The following is a 20402-nucleotide window of genomic DNA, read 5'->3' as shown; positions in this document are numbered from 1 at the left end:
TTATTGAAGCCAAATCTCAATCAGGAATGAGATGTGTATTTAATATGTCTCGCTCTTAGGAGAAAGCAAACACAGCTGCAGGGTATTTGGAAGGGGCTTCCTCTTTCTTCCTTCCTGACAAATACGAGTTGTGCCCACATCATGGAGCCTGAGGACCTGTCACCGCCACTCGGCTTCTCGAACTAACCTTTGCCCTGATTGATCTCCAGGCCAGGCAACTGAGAGGGAATTCCCCCACCCTCTCAGTGTTACCAAAACCCCTCATTTTTTTGGTAACTTAGATCTGATGGTGCAATGTTCTAACAATCTACACCAAGCTGCCCCTCCTTATAAACACATGAACAATATTACAAACCACCAGACGTGCAGATGGATTAAATTCACCGGCAGCAAATGGGAGGTTGGCTCCTGCAGATTGCACAATGACCAGCCAGAGTTTCATTGTAGAACATGGCAGGAGATGTAGTTTTATCAAAATGGCCCATGGCAAGGGTTCTTTGAGGCCTAAGATCATCTCCATAGTGGCCATTGCTGCCTTGGAGGAGAAGGAGCTCGCGACTCCAATTGCTCATCTTGTGACAGTACCAGAGGTTTCAATCATGGTTTGGAAACCCCTGCTCTTTACTGCGCCGGGCAATAATCATGTTTATCTGCAAGCAGGTTCACAAAATAACCAAACTTTCCTGCCTTGAATGAGTGTCTGCTCTTCCCACATCTCGATTAGCACAGCTAAGTTTCAAGAACTTGTCAAGTAGGAGACCATGGCCATAAATAATAATAATAATATTTTTTGTTGTCACGAGTAGGCTTACATCACAGCATTCTGATATTCCAAAACACTTTATAATTGAACTTGAATCAATCAAGCTAGTTGTGTTTCTACAAAGTCAGTAAACCTCCATGGATACCTCTCTTCATTCTTCAGCTCAGAAAGTTTTACATCTATATGTGTTCTGTGACTGAACAGTACAAGAATCACCTACATTTCCTCAATGACATTAACCAATTCACTGTACAAAAGCTATATAATGGACAGGAGCAGACCAAACATTTTAAACAGCTCAAAATCCAAGCGATACTAAGAGTTCACTCAGAGAGCTCAATAGGACACTTGAAACGTTTTATTGTACTTTTCAAAAATAAAATGGAGTTTTGGCCCCGTTCACTTCTTTCAGATTTCATTACTGTACAATTAAGTTACAAATTCCAACTTATCAACTTATCAGATCCTGCTTACATATTTGCCTTCTCTTCACCCCAAAGTAATTTCCCCTCATAAATAACACACATTTCATCTGGTTTTCATTACAGATTTTATTCCATTATGTACACCACATTTTTATTTATTGCTTTATACCAGGTCTTCACTAAAACTATTGTTTCAGTCTGGATTATTGGCAGACTTTTAGAGGAAAAGATCACTGGTAAAGTAACTGGAAGAGACAGATGGAGAGAAGCCATTAGGCTCAGTCAATATCTTTGTCGTAGATCTATGTCTATCTACCCACCATTTCCTTAACCCATAGTCTAACCAGGAATGCATAAGATTGCTTCTTGAATCCATTTAAACTGCAGTTAAACTTTACATGAAATAATTCAATATCAGGACAAATGAGCTTGAAACACAATATAACATTGGGGGGGGGGGGGATGAGAAATAATCAAGGAATGAGAATATATCCTGAATGATGAAGAACTGAAGAGTGTGGTAAAACATAATATCAAGGGATTGAAGTACATGACAGTGAGCTCAGGTAGCTGTAACAAAGAATAAAATAATCTGTCTAACTCAAAAGAATCAATGAACAATTACGAATAGGGTGCGGAGAGAGATTACGAGACACTTCTTTACAAAAGGGTTGCAGGAACATAAAATTCTTAGTCACGATGGGTGACGAAGGGAAAAATAAATATTTTGGAGAGAGAAAGATGCAAAGCTATGAATAGAGGAGAGGGCAGTGGGACTAGTTATTAACTGCACTGGCATAGCAAATCAAACTGCCTCCTCATGTGATGAGAAGGTCTGTGGCGCTATGACCGTGAAGTAAAGAAATTCTCAGTGACTTCCTTCCCTACTCCCGGAATTCTTCGTTTTTTAATTTGTGCCCCTAGCATTTAGTTAAAGAGGCAGGTTTGAAGAAGGACAGAAAAAGGAGGGGAGGGAGGTTTATGGAGCCTGGGTGGCTGAAGGCACAGCCATCAAGGGTGGAGCACAAAATGGGCGGCCCATAAGAGACCGACAATATTTAAAAAAAATTACATTGAGCATTTAACGCCATGAAACATTCCGAGATGCTGCACGAGAGCATTATAAAACATAGTTTTACAGCAAGACACTAAAGAAGATATTGGTCTGTATTGTCACTGAGTTGGGTTGACTAGGAAGCCCTTTAAAAATAGCAGGAAGGTCTCAATACTGGGATTCCTAACCCCATTCCTGGAAGTGTCAAATTTTCAGGAGTGCCTTTAAAAGGTGCAGGCTGGTTCCTGTCAGAAGCTCATACCTGCCACTCTCGACCTGACTGGCTCCAAGGCAGGAAAGGCAATGTCTCACTCCCCTGCAATTTTCATGGAGTGAGGACAGGAAAAGTTTTAAGGAGTTGTGATTCATGACACCTCAGGGAGGACAATAAACACAAGTCTGCATGAGGGGATCTTTTAAAAGATCCCCTCTCCCAAGCTTTGTCCTCCAACCCAAACCATCAGGCCCCTCATGCCCCCTGTTCCAAGCTCTGCCTTTCTCCCACCCCTATGTTCTCTCATTCAAAGTCCTGGCATTCCATGCCTTCGACTCATTGTACAGTGGTATACATAAAAAAGTTTTGAAAAAGTATAATCCACTGATAACTGTCTCCTTTTTAAAAAAAAGTATATTTATTGAGATATTACATTTTAGAGAATAACACAAAGTTACAAAATAATACATTGCCATAAGCAACGGGAGAAAAAACAGACAGCTTAAATTGCACGAGTATAGAATGGAACAGGAGGATAACGTCACAACTGGCTCAATACATTTATTTTAAAAACTAGATACTCAGAAAGTGCCACCATAGACTGAGGGAGAAACAGGGTAGGATCATGAAAAATGACCAAATGGCAAAATGGTGCACACCCTCCCACGCCGCACAATGCCGAAATCAACACGAGATCAGGATAAATTTCCTGTGCCACCATCAGGCACGCACCAAAATACATCCCCCACAACTCCAGCTGTGCCAACTGCACCAACAACCCATCACAGCCTTCTCTTTCACAGAATCACAGAATTTACAGTGCAGAAGGAGGCCATTTGGCCCATCGAGTCTGCACCAGCCCTTGGAAAGAGCACCCTACCTAAGCCCGCACCTACACCCTATCCCCACACTTCCACCCTATCTCCATAACCCCATCTTACCTTACTTGGTCACTAAGGGCAATTTAGTACAGCCAATCCACCTAACCCTGCACATCTTTGGACTGTGGGAGGAAACCGGAGCACCCGGAGGAAACCCACGCAGACACGGGGAGAACGTGCAGACTCCGCACAGACAGCGAACCAAGCCCGGAATCACCATTAGAGGCTGATTACTCCAGTCCCAGCCAAGGGAGAGGGGGACAAGTGCGAGAAGAAGAACCGTCAAGCCACACAACCATCAGGCACCCTGGGAGGGATCGTGATCAACAACCCAACCACCAGAATAGCTCGAGAGGAGCAAACAGAAAGACCCAAGTGAAGGAATGGAAAAATGCAACTTCAAGGAGGGGTCAGAAGGAACTCAATCTTTCCCAGGATATATACTCTGCCAAGGCCAAAGGCAGATGATGACACGGATTCTTAATTCAAAGAACCTTAAAAAATATATAAATCCAAAAGAAAAACCAAAATGGATTAGCTCTAACTGGGAGGCTATCCTCAATCTCTGAGGACTGAACTAATCCTACCAACCATAACCACCTACCCTTCACTCTGCCCCGGCTCCCCTTGTCCCCATAAACAAAGTCCCCATAAACGAAAGAGGAGGGGGGTGACGACAAAATAAAACACTCCCCTCCCCCAACCACAAGGATTAAAAGACAAAATAACCAGAAGGAGGTAGACTATGCACAAATCTCACTTCCCATAATTGACTGAAAATGGTTTTGATTGAACAGGATAATAAACGACACACGCATCATGCTGATATTTCGCACAGCCCTACAGGAAAAATAAAGATGCAACAAAAAGTCAATAGCATGATCAGCAGGGAGTAACGTTCAGGATTACCGCAGGGTAAATTGCTGGGTAAAAACATCATCCATGTCACATGAGAAGGCAAAGGATAAGACATGATTGACAAGCACTCTTCAGGGTCTCTCTAGGATTCCATCAATTGAAGCACGAGTCACTATCACTTCTACCATGCCGTCTCTCCGACGATCAGACTACAGCTTCTGCTGGGGGGGAATGACCTGATCTGCATGGCCACCTCCAGCACCTCATGACGAGCATAGAGAATAGGACAATATAGGACCAATGGTGTTGGGCCCTACCGAACCCCAGCCTCAAAGACAGGATATGTTGTGCTCCATCGAATCTGATGCACCCAGTCTCCAAATCAAGATTATCAATGGATGATAGCCAATTCTTGAACTTTCCAACTTTCTCCAAGGACCCAGGCTCAGGGGAACCCATCAGGGTAAATGACACACCATGCAGTAGGATTTTGACAACACAAAGCAGCCCCTAACCAGGCACAGTGCTCTTTCGCATGCAAGAACGTTCTTATGCGCATGCACTGCTTTTCTAAAGGTACCCCACAGTCCTTCAAAATAAGTTCTAATGACCTGCACCGCAGAGGCAGAATTCTCAGCCAAGTCAACATCAACCTGGTGCACACCGCACCGTCAAGGCGCGAGCTTGCTCAGCAGCAACTGCACCACTACAAATGGGACGCACCCCAGCCTACCCCGACCACCACAAATAAACTAGGGTGTTAGCATTTTATCTCCACTCTTCGTAGCAAAAACACCAATCAGGAACAAACCACAAGGGGCGTAATCCAGGAAAAATCAAGCATGGAATGTGCACCAGGATGAAATGAAGGATCAAACCCGAGCAGAGCCGGAGAATGCAAAAACGCAACTGCTCCTACGCTCATATCACAAGAACCCCCCCCTTCTCCTATGCTTGAAAAGAAATGCCTGGATCAAGCTATTAAAAGTGTTAATAATCCTGGCCCTTTGAAGTTTCAAAAATTACAAACTACATACCCTTGAAACCACTTAACTTGTGTCAACAAACATTGTAAAATGGACCACAAAGATCAGCGAGTATGAGTTGTCAATCAAACAATGTTTGTTTCTGGGACAAGAAACCTGTATAAGGCTTGACAGGGTAGGTGCTGGGAATCTAGTCTACCGGTTGGAAAGTCTAAAACTAAGGAGCTCATAGGATAAGGGGCTAGTCACTTAAGATTGAGATGAGGAGAAATCTCTTCACACAGATATTGTGAACCTTTGAAATTTGCTACCCCAAGGAGGTTTGGTTACTCAATCATTGAGTGTATTCAACACAGATTGCTTGCCGTTAAGGGAATGAGGCGATATGGAAAAAGGGTGCAAAAGTGGAATGAGGTAGACGATCAGCCATGATTTAATAAATAGCACAGCAGGCTCATGATTGATGGTCATGTGGACTACTCCTCCTATTTCTTATTTTTATAGGAGCATATGAATATATATATATATATATATATATATATATAATATATATATATATAAAAACAGGTATTTAAATCAGGAGTGATTTGCCTCAATCAAGTTCTAATTACACAAGTCTAAAGAGAAAATATGCAATCATTTGCCAGCTATTCAGTAAAATAAGCAAGCAATCTTTATCATGTCAATTATCAGTGTACTTACATCCTGTGCAATTACAATATTTAACTTCAATCTCGCAAAAGGCAGAAATGCCTCCAGAGCATGTTATTTAGATTACACAAAGGTAAATCACTGCAGGAAAGAAGTCATTAAGCTACTGTAAACCACAAATGCCGCAAGGAATGAACTATTCCAAACTCTCTCGCTTTTCTAGGATATGTTCCAGGAGTTGCTAAATTAGAATAAAGCTTTAAAAAGTAAGATCGCAGCAGTTGGGCATTTTAACTTGTCAGCAGTGGTGGGGGAGAAAGGGGCACGTGTTAAACTGAATACAGCTTTGTTCCTTTGGAGGAAACACTCCTTCCTGAACATAGACAGGAAAGGTTCCACAGAGCCTGGTGAAATCAGCCAGCTCCAAGCATGTCCGCCAATATTAACAGAGGAATGATGGGGGGCAAGATGTGTGTCAAAAGCTACAATTCTGTCACACAGAATTTATTCACAAAAGCTGGGACTTCACTAGCCTTTTCCATCTGATTGTCACAGTGTACTATGCATACTGGAGCAATTGGGATATTGTACAACTTTACTAGTCCAATGACAATACCACTACGCCACCGCCTCAAAGCCAGGTTCCAGGTTGAAGGGTAACCCTATGGGATGAAATGCACTGCAGGCATTCCTAATGTTAAGCAAAACCAATTTTGAGTAAATTCAGTGATTATTTTTCTGAATTTTGCAATTATTTGTGTATGGAAATATTCCTTCTAGCTGCATAAACCGAGCTGCATGCTGAAAAACGAGAAGAGGTTTGACCGTTCAATTTTCTCCTGGTGACTTATTCATTTCAAATTCACTTGGATTTAGTTTTTTTTTAATAAACAATTTTAATGAGGCATTTTTTGGCATTGTAAACAGTAGAATTACAGAACGAGAAAACAAAAGGACTGTGCAGTAAACAAAGTAGCAATTGCCGTAGTCCGTCCCACCCAGATCTGCCTAATTGACCCCCTATACTACATTCCCATAACCCCCCCCCCACGCTGACGATTAATTCTCCGCAAAGAAGTCAATGAATGGTTGCCACCTCCGGGCGAACCCTAACAACGACCCTCTCAAGGCGAACTTGATTTTCTCTAAGCCCAGGAAACTCGCCACATCTGACAGCCAGGCTTCCGACTTCGGGGGCTTTGAGTCCCTCCAAGCTAGAAGTATCCGTCTCCGGGCTACCAGGGAAGCAAAGGCCAAAACGTCGGCCTCTTTCTCCCCCTGGACTGCCGGGGCCTCTGAAACGCCAAAAATCACCACCTCTGGACTCATTGCCACCCTCGTGTTCAATACTCTAGACATGACGTCCTCGAACCCCTGCCAGTATCTCCAGAGTTTTGGACACGCCCAAAACATGTGGACATGGTCTGCCGGTCCTCTCAGACACTTTACACACCTGTCCTCAACACCGAAGAATCAGCTCATCCGGGACACAGTCATGTGGGCCCGGTGGACGATCTTAAATTGAATCAGGCCAAGCCTGGCACATGTTGCAGTCCCATTAACCCTGCTCAGCGCGTCTGCCCACAGGCCTTCCTCAATCTCACCTCCCAACTCCTCCTCCCATTTATGCCTCAGCTCCTCGGTCTGCGTCTCCTCCGCCCCCATAAGCTCCTTGTAAATATCCGAGACACTTCCCTCCCCCACTCATCCTCTAGACACTACCCTATCTTGGATCCCCCTTAGTGGCAAGAGTGGAAAAGATGGTACCTGCCTGCGCAAAACATCCCGCACCTGAATATACCGGAATTCATTCCCCCTCGTCAACCCAAACTTGGCCTCCAGCACCCTCAAGCTAGGGAAGCTCCCTTCCAAAAACAAATCTCCCATCCGCTCGATCCCCGCCCTCCGCCATACCCAAAACCCCCCCGTCCAACCTCCCCGGGGCAAATCGATGGTTGAGCGAGGACCAGACCGATGCTCCCGTTGCTCCCACGTGCCTCCTCCACTGTCCCCAGGTCCAAAGGGCCGCCACCACTACAGGACTGGTGGAGAAGTGCGCCGGCAGGAACGGCAGAGGCGCCGTCACCAATGCCCCCAGACTGGTACCCCTACATGAGGCTGCCTCTACCCGCTCCCAAGCCGACCCTCCCCCCACTGCACATTTCCTTATCATAGCTATGTTAGCCACCCAATAATAGTTGCTGAAATTCGGCAATGCAAGCCCCCCTTCCCCCCCCGGTTCCGCTCGAGCATCACCCTCTTCACTCGCGGGGACTTGCCCGCCCATACAAAGCCCAAAATGATCTTGCTTACCCTCTTAAAAAAGGAACGTGGAATGAAAATGGGGAGACACTGGAACACAAATAAGAACCTCGGGAGGACCGTCATTTTAACCGTCTGTACTCTCCCAGCTAACGACAGCGGAAGCGCATCACACCTCCGGAACTCCCCTCGCATTTGATCTACCAGCCGGGACAGGTTCAGCTTGTGCAGTCGACCCCAATCCCACGCCACCTGTATTCCCAGGTACCTGAAACTGTCCCCAACTAACCGGAACGGCAGCTCCCTCAGCCGGTCCCCTTGGCCCCTCTCCTGAACTACAAACATTTCACTTTTTGTCATATTCAATTTGTACCCCGAAAACCGGCTGAATTCCCCCAGGGTCGCCATGATTCCGTCCATCCCTGCCATCGGGTCCGAAACGTACAAGAGCAGGTCATCTGCGTACAATAAAACTCTATGCTCCAACCCCCCTGAACCAGCCCTTCCAACCCTCTGAAGCCCTCAGAGCAATTGCCAGCGGCTCTATAGCTAGCGCAAACAGCAGTGGGGAGAGGGAGCACCCCTGTCTCATCTCGCGGTGCAGTCTAAAATAGTCGGACGTCATCCTGTTTGTCCTCACACTCACCTCTGGGGCCTGATATAGCAGCCTGACCCAATCGATGAAACCCACCCCAAATCCAAACCGTCCCAGCACCTTCTTTCAGTAGTCCCACTCTACCCGGTCAAACGCCTTCTCCGCGTCCACTGCCACCACCATCTCCACCTCCTTACCCTCTGGGGGCATCATGATCACATTGAGCAATCTTCTTATATTCGCCACCAGTTGCCTACCTTTACCGGATCCTGGTTGGTCCTCCCTAATAACACTCGGCACACAATCCTCAATCCTAGTGGCCAAAAGCTTTGCCAGCAGTTTAGCATCCATGTTAAGAAGGGAGATTGGCCAATAAGACCCACACGACTCTGGGTTCTTGTCATTTGGATTTAGTTAACTGGACATTTGTTGGGTAACCTTACAGCCAAGTGGTTATTTCAGCAAATTATTACATTTTTTTCCTCGGCAAATAAGCAGCACTTCAGGAATGGTGCTGCCTCGGAGGCCACATTTTCAGATATAACACTTAGGATGAGTGGGACAATACTGAGGTGAGTCAAACACAGTTACATCAATTTTATGCTTTTCCCTTACTCTGAAGGGTTGTCAATTATGGTCAATTGTAAACCATCCAAATGGGTGGAAAATTAATTTGCGTGTTCCCTCAGGTGAGCTGGTCAGTAACCTGAAGTCATAGATTTAAAATAATCGGCAAGGAGGGAAGGTGAGGAGAACGCTTTCTACTCAGGGTTGCCGGGATCCAGAAAGCCCTACCTGAAGAGGTGGTGGAAGCCGATTCCATACATGATTTGAAAAAGGGCGTTGCACAGGGACTTGAAGATGAAAAACAGGGTTACCGTCAAAAAGCAGGTCTGTCTGACTAAGTCGATTTGTTCTCTCAAAGAGCCAGCATTCAGGCCTAATGGTCTCCTGTTTCTGTGTATTTGAAAATCAGACAAAGATTGCCACTCTGAGGAAGTTACAGGCCTATACCTGAAATGCCCGATCAGTCAAACTCGTTGTTACCCCCCAGTGTTAAGGCACTGATAGATAGAACTGATCTTTCTCACCTCAGTATGCAGGTCCAGGCTGAGGTCCACTGCAGTTGCTCCCAGAATTTCCCTAATTTCATTTCTCTCACTTGGAGGAACATATTCCTCTATTAGCTTCCATAGTGATGAAGGTTGCTCATAGTTATCAGGAAAGCTATTGTCTCCTTCCTCATGATTCGGATTCATAGCTCGGTGCCAAATCCACAGGCATTAGAATTCGGAGAGGATTGTTCCCTTTGAAAATTCAGTAAAACTCTCCACTTGTTTTCCTTTGTAGATTCTCTGTGAGAAATAATCAGAAGGATACACAATTCAATATTAGCCAATGTACTGATGGATATCCTGGCAACTTCTGCTCAAAAGGTTGTTCAGAGGTAGTGGAGGGAGGAAGCGGCAGGGGAAAGAGTGGGGCATGAGTGCGAGTGTTGGGGGGGGGGGGTCATAATAGGGTAAATATAAGGGTGTGTCAAGAAGTGGGTTAACCCGAGATAGAAGGTTCATGAAGCTGAGAGAGAAGCTTTTACATTGGAATTGCATTCATGTTGTTTATTAATTTGAATTGTGAGGCAGCCTCCAATCATCTCAACTGATTATCACTCGTTATGTTGACAGAAAACAGAACCATTCAATTTACATTTTAACACAATTCACACAGTGAGCCATACTTCATATCCAACTCCCCACAATGCTAAACCTCAGGTGTATAACTCACAGCTCTGCTCAGTGTTAAACAAATATCCAAAAGCTACTCATGAACAATTTTCACAGGATAATAGGCAAGGTTGAGCAATTCAATTCCCAAAACACCAAAAACAATCACAATGTATTAAAATTTACATTGATAATTGCAATTGAAGCTCGTGAAATAGGAGAGCCAGTGTCAAATCGGATAAAAATTTAAGTACAGAAAACGATGAGTCGTGGTGGTTTGTTTGTTACTTTCCAGACTGGAAGAAAGGCATTGATTGGTGTTCCCTGATGTCAGTGCTCAGGCCAGTTTTTTTTGATATATATATAAATAAATGACTTGAATCTTGGAATACAGAGTAAAATTTTAAAAATGACCAATGATTCCAAACTTGGAGTGGCAAACGGTCAGAATGATACTAATGACCTCCAACATTTCACAAGATAGGTTCGGAGAACAGGTGGGCAAGTGGTCAATGGAATTCAATGTGGAAAAGTCTACAGTGATGCATTTTTGTAGAAAGGATAGAGAGGCAACATGGATTTAATGGCACAGTTCCAAAGAGTGTGTAAGAATAGAGGAACCTAGGCGTTCGACCGTTGAAGGTCACAGGGTATATTAAGAGAGGGGTCAGAAATATATAGAGGCATTGAATAAAGCAGCAGAGAAGTTATGCTGAATCTTTATAAAGCACTGGTTAAGCCACAGCTGGAGTAATGCATCCAGTGCCGGTCACATTTTAGGAAGGATGTGAGGGTCCTTGAAAGACTGCGGAAGAAATTTAGCAGGAATATTCCAGGCATTTGAAGATGGGGGTTTAGTTAAAAGGTTAGGTTGGAAAAACTGGGGATATTCTCCAAAGTAGACAAGGGAAAACTGTTCCCATCGGTAACAGGACTAGGGTGCACAGATTTTAGGTTTTGGGCAAGAGATGCAGGAAGATTTCTTTTAGTGTATGGAGTGGTAATGACCAGGGACTTGCTGTCCACAAGGGTGGTGTTAGCAGAGGTAGAGTCACGGAGTTTTACAGCGCAGAAAGAGACACTTGGACCATCGTGTCTGTGCCGGCCATCAAGAATCTATCTATTCTAATCCTATTTTCCAGTACTTGGTCCATAGTCTTGTATGCTATAGCATTTCCAGTGTTCATCTAAATGCTTCTGAAATGTTGTGAGGATTCCCACCTCTACCACCCTTTCAGGCATTGAGTTCCAGATTCCCACCTTCCTCTGGGTGAAAATGTTTTTTCCTCAAATCCCCTCTCAACCTCTAGCCCCTTATCTTCAATCTATGCCCCTGGTAATTCCCCCCCCCCCCCAAAACCACCACCAGGAGAAAGTTTCTTCCTATCCATGTCCCTCATGATTTTGTACACCTTAATCAGGTTCCCACTCAGGCTTCTATGTTCAAGGAAAGCAACCCCAGCCTAACCAGCCTCTCTTTATAGTTGAAGGTCTCCAGCCTAGGCAACATACTGGTGAATCTCCTCTGCACCCTTTCTAGTGCCATCATATCCTTTCTATTGTGTGACGTCCAGAACTGCACACACATGGTCAAGTATTTCAAAAGACGTTGAATGGGCACTGCAAGGTTACAGGGATTGAGCAAGGGAGTGGACTGATTATTGGATTATACGGAGGAGAGCTGTCATGGATTGGATGGATCGAATGGGCTACTTCTGTGCCAAAAATGACTCAAAAGTGGCTCTGATCATCTTTCCTTACTAGACACATATACCATGTAATAAAAAACAGAATTCTAGTTCATTATTAGCAACATAACAGAGGTCTAAATTAGATTAGAAAAAGTACACATGATATACCTTTGCCGACATTATATAACTCTATTCCTGACAGAAGTCTACTTTTGATTCTCTACCCCTTTCCTTCAGAAACCATGCTCTTTCCTGATCTAATTCTTTCCCAGCCCTTCACTTCTAATGTTCCTCACTTGATTATTATTATTCTCTTCAAAGCTTCAAGATTGTTCTCTTCAACTCCTCTTGTCCCTCAAGGTGTTTTGTTCAGTCTTTGTGCATGCCCTCAGCATTAAGAAGCTTTATGACTGTGCAAGTTGTTCTTTTATAAAAATATTTTTGTTCAGCTTTTTCAATTTTATACGTGACAAAAACAAAAACAGGAAATAACAAACTCTCTCTGCACCACCACCCCTCCACGAAAGCCAAACAAAAATCCTGATGTGCTGGGTGGCAAAGCTGACCTCCAATAATCAGCACCCGCCTTCAAGCAATCAGCAAGTCGAAGGGCAGAACATCAGCCACACCCCAGTCTGCAGCTCCGACAGGTCTAATACCCCAAATATGGCCTCGAGGGGGGCATGGGTTCAGTTCAATTTGTAGGATTGGCAACATGGTGCCAAAGAAGAAGACCCAGAACCCCACATGCTTAGGACATGACAAGAACATATGTACATGGTTAGCCAGGCCTCTCCCACAATGCTCACACTCATCCTCGTCTCCCCCAAATAACTTGCTCAGCCTGGACTCAAATGGGCCATATGCACTAATTTCAACTGTATCAGCCCTAACCTCACACAAAATGACGCACTCACCCGGCGCAGAATCTCACGCCACACCCCTTCCTCCAACTCGGAGCCCAACTCCTCCACCTACTTGGCCTTCGCACCATCCAGGGATACTGCATCTTCCACTAGAAGTCTCCCATAAACCCCAGAGGTACTCCCCTCCTCCATCCCCACCAGTGACAAAACCCCCTCCATCACCGGGAACGTCGGAAAGATCTTCTTTGCGATGTCGCACATCTGTAACTATCCTAATACATCTGCCTGTGAGAGTCCAAATTTCTCCTCTGACTCCTCAAAGCTCGCAAATCAGCCCTCCAAAAACAAATACTTCATCACAGCACCACCCTTCTTCTCCCACCCCCTAAACCTAGCGTTCAACCTTGCTGGCTTGAACATGTGGTTTGCACAAACCGGCACCAACTTCAAAACCACTCCCAATTTAAAGTGCTGCCGAAATAGTCTCCATACATTCAGTATGGAGGCCACCACCGAATTCTCTGAGTACTTCCCCGTAGAAAAAGGTAGAGAAGCCGTGCCCAACACCCTTAATCCCAACCGCCTACACAAGCTCAACTCCATCTGCACTCAAAGCTTTCGGATCCCAACACCAACACACCTTCTCAGCGTTCGCCTCCTAATAATATATCATGTTTGGCAAAGCCAAGCCCCCCACGACTGCCTATCGCTCTGAAGCACCATCTTCCTAATCCTGGCTACTTTTCCCACCCAGATGAATGTGAAAATCAGTCTCTCCACTCCCTCACAAATAAGGATTTTGGAGAAAAAAAAATGGCAATTGTTGGAATAAAAACAGAAAACCCCGGCAGGACTTTCTTTTACACCAACTTAATTCTGCCTGCCAAGGACAGAGGAGGCTGCCCCCCCCCCCCCCCACCCCCTCTGTAGATCCGCCTTCACCCTATGCACCAGGCTCGTAAAATTTAATTTCCGAAGCCAAGCCCAATCCCAGGCCACCTGCACCTGTAAATATCTAAAATGGGAACCTGGAAGATGAAAAAAGCCCCAAATCGTTTCAGCAGTGCCATGATGTAACCTATTGTGCGGATTGGATCCATTACCTACAAGAGAAGATCATCCCATACAAGGGCACCCTATGCTCAACACTTCCCACTTACTATCCCTCCCCAGCTATCTGAAGCTCTCAGGTTAATGGCCAACAGCTCTATTGCCAACGCAAACAAGAGGGGGGAGGGGTCATAGGGCACCCCAGGCTCGTTCCCCTGTACAAGTGGAAATATATAGAGCTCACATCGTTTGACTGACCACGAGCCTCAGGTGCCTTATATAATAACCGGACCCACGCCACACGCTTAGGCCCTATCCCGAACTGTTCCAGCACTGCGAACAAATATCCCCATTCTACCCTCTCAAGGCCCTCTCGACAGCCAATACCACAACGACTTCCTGTTTCTTCCCCTCCGCTGGAGACAATGCCACATTCAGAAGTCGCCTCACATTGGACGACAAGCGCACACCTTTCACCAACCCCGTCTGATCTTCCCCAATAACCTGTTGGACATCCCTCCAACCTCAGCCAGAATCTTACTATCTACATTCAATAGTGAAATAGGGCAGTACGACCCATAAGCCACTGGGTCCTTATCCTTCTTAAACAGAAGCAAAATGGGTGCTTGCATCATTGTCTCCAGAAGAGTCCTGAGCCACCGAGTCTGCGAACATCTCCACCAGCATCAGCACCAGTCGATCAGCAAATTGTTTATAAAACTCCAACGGAAACCCATCCAGCCCTGGCGCTTAACCCATCTCCATTCGCCCAATTGCTGTTCTGACTTCCTCAACCTCCAGCGCCCTCTCCATCTCTTCCGGACCCTGGTCCTCCACCTTGGGACACTTCAAAAATCTCAGCATTACTGACCCTTTCTCCGGCGGCTCAGAGCTATACAGAGTCTTGTAGAAGGCCTCAAACACCCCATTTACTTTATCCGGTGTCGATACTAGCCTATCACCTGAGTCCCAAATCTGTACAATCTCCTGGGAGTGTTGACCAGCCAAAAGCCTACTAGCTTTCTCTCCATCCTCGAACACTACCCCCTTGAGCACCGCAACTCCCGCACAACCTTCTCTGTGGATAGCAGATCAAATTGCATCTACAACTTCTTTCTATTAGCCAGAAGCTCTGGCATCGAGCCCCTTGTACACCTGCTACCCACCTCCAATATCTTGTCCACCAACTGCTGGCGCACTTCTCTCATCTGCCTATCCTTCTGTGCCTGGTACAAAATTATCTGCCCTTGTACCACCATCTTCAGGGCCTCTCACAGTACTGAGGATGACACTTCCCCATACTTGTTCAACCTCACATATTCATCAGCCGAGCCACCTTCACACAAAATCCCAAATCCGCCAACAGCCCCACATCCAAACTCCACACTGGCTGCTGGGCCGGCTCCTTCTCCAAAACAGATGCGGAGCGTGATTTGATATCAATATCGTGGAACATTCTGCATTATTCACCTCTGGCAGCAGGACTCTCCCTATTACAAAAAAGTCTATGCATGAATATACATTATGCACCAGAAAGAAAAAGGAGAATTCCCTGCCCCCCAGGGCGTAAAAACTGCCATGTATCCGCTCCACCCATCTCCTTCATGAACACTACTAGTACCTTCGCCACCCGAGGGGCCCAGCGACTTTGGCTTGGACTGATCCAACTTGGGGTTCAACACACAGTTCAGATCTTCCCCAATGTCAACTGGTGCATATCCATATCCGGTATTGCAGCCAACATCCTCTTCATAAACTCCACATCATCCCAGTTCGGGGCATCCACCCTCACCAAGACCTCCAACTTACCGTTCAATGTCCCCGTAACCATGTCCACACCCTGGTCCACTACCACCTTCTCCCTCTGGAACCAATCTCTTTTGTTAATGTGTTTTGCCACCCTTTCGTACCGAGCCCTGCTATCAAAGCCCGAGTGGAACACCTGGCTAACCCAACTCTTACTGAGCCTAAAATAGTCCCTTTCCCACAGGTGATCTGCTGCAAAAGCACTACATCGGCTTTCAAACTTTTCACTGGGCCCTCCAAACCCCGCACATTACGCGTAGCCAATTGAATCGGTGTTCTCTCACCACCTCCCCCTCCTTCAAGTCTGCCATTTCCACTACGAGAGCGAAACCAGAGCCCACCCACGATGGCCACCTACCCCACCCCACAAATGGGACAACTTCCTATCCCCAGTCACCATCAGCACTCTAACCCCCCCTCCCTCCCACTCCAGAACTCCTCCCACCACTTCCTCTTCAACTGCTGCCTCTCTCCACCCACCCCCCCCTCCCTCCCACTCCAGAACTCCTCCCACCACTTCCTCTTCAACTGCTGCCTCTCTCCACCCACCCCCCCCTCCCTCCACCATTCACACCTTCTAGGTTCCTGCCTAAACAGGTGCACAAGCCACAGCCCTCCCCCCCACCCCCACCCCACCTTGCTCCCATTCACTAGCCAATCTCACTCAGCTAGCAAGGCAGCCCCCTACCCACCAGATCCCTAACCAAAGCCAAAAATCCACCTTCACCATCTAAAACTACCCAACTCCCCCCTGAGCTCTCTGAATACAAAAACCAGTACAAATATATAACAAAAATAAAGAATCCCCAGCCCCCCCCCCCCCACCCCCACCCCCCACCACCAAGCCAACCTGTATCAATTTGAATTGTCACTGACTCTGTATACAGGTGAAGAAAGGGGGAGAGGGAACAAAGGAAACAAAAAGCTATGCACACATACTGAGTTACTACAACAATATCTCCATACAAACCCATCCCAACCACCAACCAAGTTCCATGCAAGCACCATCAGTTCAGCCTAAGTCCTTAAGCTTTAATAAATGTCTCCGCTTCCTCCGCCATCTCGAAAAAGTGATCTTTATCCTCGCGTGTCATCCTCAGCCTCGCCGGGTAAACCACTGCAAACTGTACCCCACTCTTGTAGAGCGCCAACTTCGCCCTGTTAAAGGCCACCTGCCTCCTTGCCAATTCCACTGCCATGCCTTGATAGGTGCGGTACTGCCTTCCCACCGCACTTCCCGAATTCCTTGGCCCACCTGAGGACCCGCTCCTTCGACCGATAGCTGTGGAAACATACTATCACTGCTCCTGGTGGTTCATTCTCCCGTGGCTTCGCCTGAAGTGACCGGTGGGCCCGATCCAGCTCAATCGGGGGACCCTGAGCCTCCTCCTCCATCAACGTCTGAAACATCGACTCAAAGTATTCAGTTGGCCTCGGACCCTCCACCTTCTCAATCCGGAGGTTCGGCCGCCTCAACCTATTTTCAAGGTCGTTGATCTTTGCTGTCAGGCCGGTTACGTTCCTCCACCCTCCACAGCTCAGCATCTAATGAGGCCAACTGATCGCAGTGTGACAGTGCCTCCTCCACCCCTTTCAACACCTCGCCGTGCTGCCGCACTGTCCTTGATGTCTTTTCCACCGCCTCCTTTATCGGTACCAGGGCATCATCCACCGACTTCCTGAGGGTCTCCATCATTTCCCTCCCATGCTTACCGAACTGTTTCCCAAATTCAATAGCCATTACCTCCGTCAGCTGTTTACTGTAATAGATGTGGCTCCACCCAATGCACTTGCTCCACCATCTTGGACCGCCTGGGCTTCGTACCCTGCTTGGCTCTTCCGATGGATGGGACGAGTCTGTCCGCCAATTATCCCTGGGAAACAGGTAAAAAGAACCAAAAACCAACAACTCTGGTGGGAGCTGCCACTCGTGCAACCTCCTTCTAACCTGTCGCCACCAGAAGTTCATGCAAGCTGTTCTTAACTCCTTTAGGTCACTGAACACAATCATATTACAAAAAATAGAAAATAAATACAAAGTGAAACAAAGAAACAGTTCAATCCATTGATTTGAAGCCTACAGATTTGTGATGCAAATTGGATAAATACATTATTCCACAGCATTTAATGAGTCTTCAGCCACTTGTCTTTAAGAATATATAATTTGGCAGATTCTGCTGTTGCTGAGGGCTTTTTTTGATTTGTTCAAGGAATGGGTGTGTCACTGACAAGGCCAGCATTTGCTGCCTATCCTTAATTGCCCTCGAGAAGGTGACGGTGAGCTGCCTTCTTGAACCACTGCAGTCTATGTGGTATACCCAAATGGCTGGTAGTTCCAGGTTTTGATCCAGCGACAATATAGGAAAAGTGATATCGGGCGTGATTTAACAGATATGAAACAGAGTCCCATGTCGAGCACGTTTAGCCGGGTGACTGCGCCAAGATTGATCCCGTATTAAACAGAACTCGGTTTCATTTCTGGGCCTTGGCGAGGAACGCCCTCCTGAAGCCGCACTTAGTTCCATTTCCTGCACCAAAATGGCGGCCTGATCTCTAGACGCCCATCGCAACTTCTGGAACCCCCCCCCAAGCCCCAACTCATGAGGAAGGGGTTTATTGATCCCTCTGCACTCCATCTGATAAGGGCCAGGCACCTCCGGGCCTGATCCCTGGCATAGGAATGATGCCACCTGGGCACCCTGCCACTGCCAGGGTGGCAGTGCCAAGGTGTCCAGGTGGCATCAGTGATGTCAGGGTACCATACTGCCCACAGCCCATTCCCCTGGGGCTCCCGATCGCCTGGGAGACCACCCCCAAGTGCATCTGATCCACCAGTGGAAACGAGTGCTAAATAGCACCCGCTCTGGGTCTCTGAGACAAGGCTGTTAGGTCCCGGGCATGGGTAGATCCGGTGTGGACTTATTCAAGTGAGACTAACCGCTCCCTTGAATATGCAAATCTAGGCAGGATCCTGATCGTGATGCCTTGTGAGATCTCGTTAGATCTCGTGAGGTGTGACAGGGCCAGTAAATCTCACGAGAAGCCTCTCCAGAGTCGGGTGCGGCACAGCCGATAGACCGCACCCATAGTTCCAGTCAGAATGGTGTGTGCGTTTTGTGTGGTGTTTTTTGTCAAGAGTTTTCACAAATCTCAGCGTACTTGCACAGACTGGATCGCTAAAATCATAAGGTTAGAGTTAGCAAAATTATAAACCTTAAGAGTTATGAGTAAAAAAGTCTAATTCATATACAAGTATTCTCTTGGTGAGAGCATCACAGTGGTTTAATCTCCCTCAGCATCAGTTACTTCTCATGCCCATACGTAAGGTAGCAATAACTGCCTCCAACTGGTGTGTCAGAAATGCCAAAATTAAACACCAACATACACGGTGACGTATTGGTCAGCACTGCTGACCCACAGTGCCAGGGACCCGGGTTCGATTCCGACTGTGTGTGTGGGGTTTGCACACTCCATGTCCTCTGGGTTCCTCCCACAGTTCATAAATGTGCACGTTGGGTGATTTGGCCATGCCAAAGGGGATTAGGTTGCATGAATAGGGCAGGGGATTGGGCCTCGGTAGGGCGGTCTTTCAAAGGGTCGATGCAGACTTGATGGGCCAAATGGCCTCCTGTAGGGATTCTATGATGAGATTAGGCTCATACGTGTATTAAGCAAAATATCTACGTTTTAATACAATGCCAGATGCAAGGGCAAACTTCACTTTTATTGATTGCAATTATGAGAACACATCATGATTGTCAACAAAAGTCAATTGTCGACAACATCTCTGTAGGTTAGGGTTTGCTGAAAATAATGGCAACATCAATAAACCACAGGCACTTAATAGGGGCTTTAAAAAAACGAAGAGGCGCTAGTAAAAACATTTAAAGTGAAATTACAGGGAGGATAACGAATGAATGAACGAATGCAAAATAGACCATAATCACCCGCAGATTCCTCAAGTGAAGGGTCCCAGGGTGGTGAAGCCGCCTGGGCAAACACATGTGGGTCACCCCGCAGCCCTTTCCCTCTACCAAGCCTCTCTGAGCAGAGGTTGCAGCCCTTCGGGGCGTGGCAGCCGCCTGCCTGTGACCCCCTGTGCTTGACAGAGAGCCGGCTGCCGCGGGGAGGATCCGGGTGAAGCTGGCCGGAGAGCAGCTGGGACACAGAGTGGCAACCGCTTGCCTCTGCCGCACTGACTGTGGCTGGGGGAGTTAAAGCGATACCGTCCACACTGCGGCACTCACCTCCCGCCCGCCCGGTCCGGCGCTCTCTCCGGACACTGACCCTCCTCATTGCCCACACGCCCCACCTCCGTCGCCATCACAAACTCTCATCTCCAAGGGTCGGCTCTCGCGAGAACGGCGCCTCTTAAAGCTGAATTGGTAGTGCGACAACTCAAAATAAAGTTCATCTTAAAGCGATACACAGCAGCAACCGCACTGCGTCAATTCGTGAAGGCGCTGTTAAAATCCGGTTGAAGTATTAAGTTACCCCTGCGACCCCTGGGTAAACAACTGGATCAATTCCAGTTACATTGTGTTTTCAGAATGTATTCGTTACTTCCAATTCTTAA

General features: G+C 46.8%; 1 protein-coding gene across 6 annotated transcripts in view; it reads right to left on the bottom strand.

Annotated features, from left to right (window-relative positions):
- The window catches only part of ccdc24 (coiled-coil domain containing 24), a 221263-nt gene extending 201087 nt beyond the window's left edge, over window positions 1-20176 (bottom strand). For 4 of the 6 annotated variants that reach the window (XM_072510752.1, XM_072510749.1, XM_072510755.1 and 1 more), the window contains exons 1-2: window positions 19774-20067; window positions 9781-10044 (exon numbers count right to left, since the gene is read on the bottom strand). In XM_072510752.1, coding sequence (XP_072366853.1) covers window positions 9781-9948 — 168 coding nt within the window. In that variant the 5' untranslated portion in view covers window positions 9949-10044; window positions 19774-20067. The other 2 variants (XM_072510750.1, XM_072510751.1) reach the window with 2 other exon arrangements.
- Window positions 20177-20402: the final 226 nt, after the last annotated feature.

Source organism: Scyliorhinus torazame, chromosome 7 (genome assembly GCF_047496885.1).
Source record: "Scyliorhinus torazame isolate Kashiwa2021f chromosome 7, sScyTor2.1, whole genome shotgun sequence".
NCBI classification, from domain to species: domain Eukaryota; kingdom Metazoa; phylum Chordata; class Chondrichthyes; order Carcharhiniformes; family Scyliorhinidae; genus Scyliorhinus; species Scyliorhinus torazame.
The sequence above is the reverse complement of the archived record's forward strand: the minus strand, read 5'-3'. Positions and strand labels throughout refer to the sequence as shown.